Source organism: Rattus norvegicus, chromosome 1 (assembly GCF_021556685.1).
Source record: "Rattus norvegicus strain SHRSP/BbbUtx chromosome 1, alternate assembly SHRSP_T2T, whole genome shotgun sequence".
Classification (NCBI taxonomy): Eukaryota; Metazoa; Chordata; class Mammalia; order Rodentia; family Muridae; genus Rattus; species Rattus norvegicus.
In genome coordinates, this window is record NC_141534.1 from 108,950,001 (window position 1) to 108,958,349 (window position 8,349).

At 41.7% G+C, this 8,349-nt stretch overlaps 1 protein-coding gene across 1 annotated transcript in view; it reads right to left on the reverse strand.

Moving 5' to 3' along the window:
* The window catches only part of Mrgprx3 (MAS related GPR family member X3), a 25,382-nt gene extending 19,255 nt beyond the window's left edge, over window positions 1–6,127 (reverse strand). The window contains 1 exon segment of the mRNA NM_145787.2: window positions 6,063–6,127. Coding sequence (NP_665730.2) covers window positions 6,063–6,073 — 11 coding nt within the window. The 5' untranslated portion in view covers window positions 6,074–6,127.
* Between the last annotated feature and the right edge of the window lie 2,222 nt (window positions 6,128–8,349).

An 8,349-nucleotide genomic window follows, 5' to 3' on the forward strand; every position in this document is an offset into this window, starting at 1 on the left:
TAGGGAAAAAAGAGAAGGTTGGGGAGGGATTTGTGGGAGGGTTGGAGAGAGAAAATGGAAGGAAGAAATGTTCTAATTAAATCATAATCTTAAAATAAAAATAATATTGGAAAGAATGACGAAACTTTCTATTTTGAAAAAAAGAATCCTAGAAACATGTGAAAATTAAAAACAGAACTTACATAAGTTTCCCATACAGTGAAGGCAGTGCTAAGTGGTAGTTTATAGCTAGGAGTGCTTTCGTTTAAAAATCAGAGCAAACTAAAACAACTTAACAACATACCTCCAAATGAAGAACAAGACAAACCCCAGTTGATAGACAGAGGCAATAAGATCAGGGCAAAGGTCAATGGAGTGGACTCTAAAGGAACAATTCACCAAACCAATAAAATGAACTGGTACTGAGAAGCTAAACCAGCATTAGTACCATCAGCCAAACAAACCTAAAATGACAGAGATAAGACCAAATAAAACTAGAGATTAAAGAGGGGGCATAATGAGAAGACGATTACTAGAGAATATTTTGAAGAGTTGTTATCTGATCAATTGGAAAAGTCTAGAAGAAATGGATACATTTCCAGACAATATTAAAAATGTAGTAGTTTTCTTATATAGCAATAGGAAATGTCTTAGCTAGGGTTTTACAGCTGTGAACAGACACCATGACCAAAGCAACTCTTACAAGGACATGGAATTAGGGTTGGCTTTCAGACTCAGAGGTCCAGTCCATAATCATCAAAGCAGGAGCATGGCAGCATCCAGGCAGGCGTGGTGCAGGAGGAGCTGAGAGTTCTACATCTTCATCTGAAGGCCTCTAGGAGAAGACTGGATTCCAGACAGCTAAGATGGGGTCTTAAAACCCACACCCACAGTGACACACTTCCTCCAACAAGGCTATACCTCCTAATAGTGCAACTTCCAGGGCCAAGCATACACAAACATCACAGGAAATATACTGAAGAAGAAATCATGCCATAGTCATAGTCAGTGACCCAGGACATTCCTAGGAGTAAGTATGATCATCTCATTAGATGCTGAGAAAGCATTTGACAAAATTCAACACCCCTTCATGATAAAAGTCCTGGAAAGATCAGCAATTCAAGGCCCATACTTAAACATAGTAAAAACAATATACAGCAAGCTAGTACCAACATCAAACTAAATGAAGAGAAACTTGAGGCAATCCCACTAAAGTCAGGGACTAGACAAGGCTACCCACTCTCTCCCTACCTATTCAATACAGTCCTAGCCAGAGCAATCAGACAACAAAAGGAGGTCAAAGGATACAAATTGGAAAGGAAGAAGTCAAAATATCACTATTTGCAGATGATATGATAGTATACTTAAGTGACCCCAAAAATTCCACCAGAGAACTCCTAAACCCGATAAACAACTTTAGGAAAGTGGCTGGGTATAAAATTAACTCAAACAAATCAGTAGCACTCCTCTATTCAAAGGATAAGCAAGCTGAGGAAGAAATTAGGGAAACGATACCCTTCACAACACTCACAAATAATATAAAATACCTGTGCGACTGTAATCAAGCAAGTGAAAGATCTGTATGACAAGAACTTCAAGTCACTGAAGAAAGAAACTGAAGAAGACCTCAGAAGACAGAAAGATCTCCCATGCTCATGGATTGGTAGGATTAATATTGAAAAAATGGCCATTTTGCCAAAAGCAATCTACAGATTCAATGCAATCCCTATCAAAATTCCAACTCAATTCTTCATAGAGTTAGAAAGAACAATTTGCAAATTCATTTGGAATAACAAAAAAAACCCCAGCATAGCTAAAACTATCCTCAACAATAACAGAACTTCTTGGGTCACCATCCCTGACCTCAAGCAATGTTACAGAGCAATATTACAATATTACAGATAAAAACTGTATGGTATTGGTACAGAGACAGACAGGTACATCAATGGAATAGAATTGGAGACCCAGAAATGAACCCACACACCTATGGTCACTTGGTCTTTGTCAAAGGAGGTAAAACCATCCAATGGAAAAAAGATAGCATTTTCAACAAATGGTGCTGGTTCAACTGGAGGTCAGCATGTAGAAGAATGCAGATCGATCCATGCTTATCACTCTGTGCAAACCTCCAGTCCAGGTGGATCAAAGACCTCCACATAAAACCAGATAAACCCAAACTAATGGAAGAAAAAGTGGGGAAGAGCCTAGAACATGTGGGCACTGGGGAAAATTTCCTGAACAGAACACCAATGGCTTATGCTCTAAGATCAAGAATTGACAAATGGGACTTCATAAAATTGCAAAGTTTCTTTAAGGCAAAAGGACACTCTCATTAGGACAAAATGGCAACCAACAGATTAGGAAAAAGTCTTTACCAATCCTACATCTGATAGAGGGCTAATATCCAATATATGCAAAGAACTCAAGAAGTTAGACTTCAGAGAATCAAATATCCTTATGAAAAATGGGATACAGAGCTAAACAAAGAATTCTCAACTGAGGAATATCGAATGGCTGAGATAAAGAAATGTTTAACATTCTTAGTCATCAGGGAAATGCAAGTAAAAAACAACCCTGAGATTCTACCTCATACCAGTCAGAATAGCTAAGATCAAAAACTCAGGTGACAACAGATGCTGGCGAGGATGTGGAGAAAGAGGAACACTCCTCCATTGTTGGTGGGATTGAAAGCTGGTACAACCATTCTGGAGATCAGTCTGGAGGTTCCTCAGAGAATTGAACATAGTACTCCCTGAGGACCCAGCTGTACCACTCCTGAGCATACACCCAAAAGATGTTCCAAAATATAACAAAGACTCATGGTCCGCTATGTTCATAGCAGCCTTATTTATAATAGCCAGAAGCTGGAAAGAACCCAGATGCCCTTCAACAGAGGAATGGATACAGAAAATGTGATACATTTATATAATGGAGTACTACTCGGCTATTAAAAACAACAGCTTCATGAAATTCATAGGCAAATGGATAGAGTTAGAAAATATCCTGAGTGAGGTAACCCAATCACAGAAACCACATGGTATGCACTCACTGATAAGTGGATATTAGCTCATAAGCTCGGATTACCCAAGATACAATCCACAGAGCACATGAAGCTCAAGATAAAGGGAAAAAAAGTATAGCCAGGGTCAGAAAGAATGGGACAGTGAAATAGTAAGGCTCAGAGGATAGAAATTGAAGACGACACTTTGGAAAGACCTGTATCTGTCTACTGTCTATATCAGTAATGTGAAAATGGATACAGGGGAGTCTCCATAAAAGCCCCATGACATTCTTACACAAATAGAAAGAAAACCCCTAAAATTCATACAGAAGCACAAAAGGGCACAAATGACCATAACAATCCCGAGCAAAAACAATGCTAGAAACATCACAACATTGGTTTCAAACAGTAATACTGACCTGGACCAGTGAACCAAGAGTGATACCAGCACAAGAGATGGAAAATGGAGACCAGTGTTGTAGATTAGCGAATGCAGCTGCAAAACTACACAGCTACTTCTATCTGACCCTCAGTAAAGGTAAGATTGCCTCTTTAGGAAACAATGCTGTTAAACAGGAAACCCACAGGTAGAAGACGGAAGCTACCCCCATCTCTCATGCTGCACACCATCAATTAAAACGATCATTCCAGGGCTGGAGAGATGGCTCAGCCGTTAAAGGCTAGGCTCACAACCAAATATATAAAATGACCATTCCAGTCAAAACGAACATCACTAAGGCAGTAACCAGCAATGGATGCTGGTGAGGACACGGTGAAAACGGATCTCCTGACTACTGGAGGGAGTGTAAGTCCCTGCAGTCAGGAAGGCAACCAGTGTGGCTTTCACTCAAAAAGTTGAGCTGAACTTGCCATAGGCTCCATGTAGGCTGCTTTTGGGTATATAGTTCAAGAAGTCAAAGTCAGTATACTATAGAGATACTTATAACTATTATAGCTATAATTATGTTTATTGTGGTCTTATTCACAATAGTCAAATTATGGAATTAACCTACATGTACATATAAGGATGTGTGGATAAAGGAAACATATTCTATCCTCTTCCCTCCATGATATTTTTATTCAGCTATAGAGGAAAAAAATGAGGGGCTGAGGATATAGTTTAGTGGATCAAGTGCTTGGGTTCAGATCACCAGGCCCCTTGTAAAAAGCCGTGCATGACTGAGTGCCTGTAATCTCAGAGCGGGAGGTGAAGACAGATGAATCCCAACGGCCTTGCTCATGGGCCAGTATAGCTAATCGGTGAGTTCCACATTCACGGAGAGACACTGTCTCAAAACATGTGGTGGCTGGGGAGATGGTTCAGTGGGTAGTGCACTTGTCATGCAAACACAAGGAGTGGAGTTCAGATCTCCGGAACCTACTTCTAAGCTGGGTAGGTATGTCAGCCCCCTGTGATCCAAACACTTGGGAGGCAGAATCAAGCTATGCTAGATAATTTTATGTCAACTTGATACAAGTTAGAGTCATCTGAAAGGAGGGAACCTCAAAAATGCCTCCATGAGATCCAGTTGTAGGGCATTTTCTTAATTAATGACTGATTGGGGATGGGTTGGGCTCATTGTTGTGGTGCTGGGCTGGTTGGTGGTCCTGGGTTCCATAAGAAAGGAGGCTGAGCAATCCACGAGAAGCAGGGCAGTAAGCAATAAGCAGCATCCCTCCATGTTCTCTGCATCAGCTCCTGCCTCCAGGTCCCTGCCCTGCTTGAGTGCCTGCTCTCCTTGTGTCCCTGCCCTGATTGTTTTTGATGATGCACTGCTGTATGGAACTGTGAGCAAAATAAACTGTTTCTTACCCAAGTCACCTTTGGTCACGGTGTTTCATCACAGCAAGAGTCACCCTAGCTAAGACACGGGTTCCCCAGAGCAAGCTGGCAAGCCAGACTAGCTGGAATTGGCTAGCTCTAGGTTTAGCAAGAGACCCTGACTCAATTAATAAAGTGTGTGTATGTGGAGTGTGACAAAGGGAGATACCTTATTTCTACTTCTAACCTCTACACACATGTGTGTGAGCAATGGAATTATTTCAGATTGAGGGAAGTTGAGGGGATTGGAGAACTGAAAAAAAAAACAACCCAATGACAGTACAATTTGGGATTACTTAGGGGACGGTGGAGAAGAGCAAGAGGAGGGAGGAAAGAGAGGGCGGTGAAGGTATGAATCCCACCCAGGTACTGCGTTTACATGTGAAATGCCATTAGCAAAACCAAGTGTTTTGTATGATTAGTATATCCTGATGAAAAAGACGGCTGTTAAAATTTGTGTCGTAGTGAGGAGATGGCTGCCCATTCAGCTGCTATGTTACTCCCGTACCTTAATTAATCTCTTGACTTCATATTCTTGAACTTCTGACAGCTTTAAGGAAGAGTGAGTCTGGGTTTCCTTTCATTTCTCTCCATGTTTTAAAATCACTGCTGTTGTAGCTTTGTTAGTGTCCTCCAGAGAGCTCACAATTTCTTGGTATTTACAAAGCTATGTCTATTTTTCCTGATGGTTGAGCATTTGTAGGGACAGACACATCTTTTTCATTTTTCTTGGTGTTCTTTGGCAGACACAGACCACTGCCCTGCCTCAGCGTCTAATCTGTGATGCTGAATGGGCAGTCACTGCTGGCCCTGAGCAGTCAGAGCGTGTTTTGTGTTTCTCTAGATAGCTGGACAATTCTCTCGCTCTGAATTTGGGTGGTGTTTGGCAAGACCACTGACTGACATCTGCAGCCCGGCTGAGCAAGAGGATGTGCGCTGAAGTTGCCTCGGGGCTGCTGGAACACTGCGTGCATTCTCTGGTCATAAAGTTCTGTGATTTGAGCTCATCTGCTGAGCAGGTTAGCAGCAAAAGCTTTAGTGGTAAGGAGTCTCACGAATGTTAACTAACCGCTCTAACCACTCACTGTCCAACCTGTCTGCACCAAACTCACCAGAAGGGAGTTGCAAGCTGCTCGTCTTTTCCTCTCCCACTCCTCATAGCAACTTGAATATGTTGCCCCAGAAGGGAGTTGTGTGGATTTAAGGACACAAAAGGTATATAACAATAGATTCAGAAACAAGTTGTAGATAGACTCTTACCTTTCCCCCATTCTTCTTGCTGGATGTAGCAAGCTGGCTTGCGTAGAAGGAAAGATACAGTCACAACAGGATATTTCTTTGCTCTGGAGAAGTGCATTTAAAAGCTGGAAGGAAGTCAAGTCTATCAACACCCCAGACAGCCCTGTGGTTTCCTGCTCAGAGTCCCATTGGCAAATGGGAGTGTAGGGTCTGTTACGTCATGTTCCTCCTGAGACATTTCTCAATCTCTGGTTTTGCTATGCTTTTATCTCTCAATGTGCACTCACCACAACACCACTGTGTCCTCCTTCCTGTCAGTGATTGTTGTCTTGGAGTTTCCTGCCACCTGGACAATAATGCCAGGCAAAGTGACAGTGTCCTCAAGCGCTCGAGAGGGACGGAGCAAAGTCTCTAGTTGTGGTTTCATACTCCCCATGGCCTGGCTTCTCTTTCTTTCTGATATGTCAGCGATGTCAGCACCTTTACCAGTTTCTTCCAAGTAACCCAGGGATGCATTAAACGAAAGGCAAATGTCCTTCCCAACATTGTTCTTTGGAAGCAACTGCTTGTTAAACTATTTGTTCCTAAATATCTTAAAGGCTGAGCTTACAGTTTTGATCAGGAAACACTCATTTTTATTTTAGAATTTGACTGTTAACAATTATACAATCCAACCCTATGAGATGTAACAATGTTGTATGTATATTAGACATACTGAGGTGTGACTAAAAGATCTGTCTGTCTATCTGTCTGTCTATCTATCTATCTATCTATCTATCTATCTATCTATCTATCTATCTATCTATCATCTATCGAGATGATGGCCTCAGACTTGCTATACACCTGAGAAGGACCTTGAACTTCTGCTTTTCTTGTCTTTTTCTTCCAATGCAGGTGTACTAGGCATATGCTACCACAGATAATTTATGTGATGCTGGGACTCAAACCCAGGGATTCGTGCATATTAGGGAAGTGCTTTAAAAACTGAGACATATCCTTGTCCCCAGCCCACATGTGAGAGATTTATATAGGTAGTCTGTGTCTGGTGAGTGGCAGTGGTGGGTGGAGCAAGGGCACCAAGAGTGTGTGCAAGGTCTGGACTATAAGAACACATTGTGGAATCTGAATGTGACAGGCATGGAATTGACACATACCAGCAGGAGACTGCACTGAATGTGGGGAGGCCATTGGAGCAGAGGCTCTGGGAAAACAGCTATATAGAGGAGGGGAGGATTGGGCAGATGATGTGGAAATGAAGACTTCGGCAGTCCTACGGATGTGGAGGTTGACTAGATACAGAACCGGTGATTGTATGGAGTGGGTGACAAGGTTAAAGAAAGTTAGAATATAGAGAAGAGAGGATATGGTAGTTGCTATAAATGAGGACAGGGCTGGTGCTTAATAAGTCTGTAAACCAGACAGGCCATAATCTAATACGGTAAATAGTTACACCTCCACTAGTGACATTAAAAATGTAATATTTTTCTTACTTTCCACCAATTTCTCTTTAAAAATAAAAGAAGACCTCTTATCTAACTAATGGCCTGACTGGGCATCACCATTTTTCTCTGTTACTTTCAGATGTTACAATTGCGTGCCTCATTCAAGGCATGTGCAACAGTTATGCTAAAAAAAAAAACAAGCTTTTTCACAAAAAGTGAGGTACTATACAAACATGCCGGAATTGAATTTTACCGTATCTTACAGAATTTAATACAACGATGCTAATGACTGGGTGCACAGTTAGTTGCTAAGACACCATCCACATTCAAATACAAAATGCTCCAGAGTGTAGTTTTGTGTGATTTAGATTAAGATGAATTGTTTACCCTTTCCAATTTGGGGTTACTCAATAGGTCCACGCATGGTAGGAAACACGTTAGGAGAAGCCATGTAACTGACAAAAATCACAAACACCTGTGCTTTGCAATAAGCTGAGCCACCCATGACATCACATCATGACACCATGCCTCTGCTTTGACATCTGGCATTGTTACAGAATTTCCTGATATCTGGTGGGTGTCCTAAAGGCCAAACTGGTCTATAACATTTGGATACATGCTGGCTAGTTTCTGTCAACTTGACACACACCTAGACATATCGGGGAACGGGGGATATTAACTGAACATTTGCCTTCATCAGATTATCCTGTGGGCATGTCGATGGGAAATTTTCTTAATGGATACTAATAAAACATGAAGGTCTAGCTCATGGTGGGCAGTACCAACCTTGGGTAGGTGGGCCTGGATCGCGTAAGACAACAAGTTGAGCAAGCCATGAAGATCGAGCCAGGAAGTGGTTTTCCTCC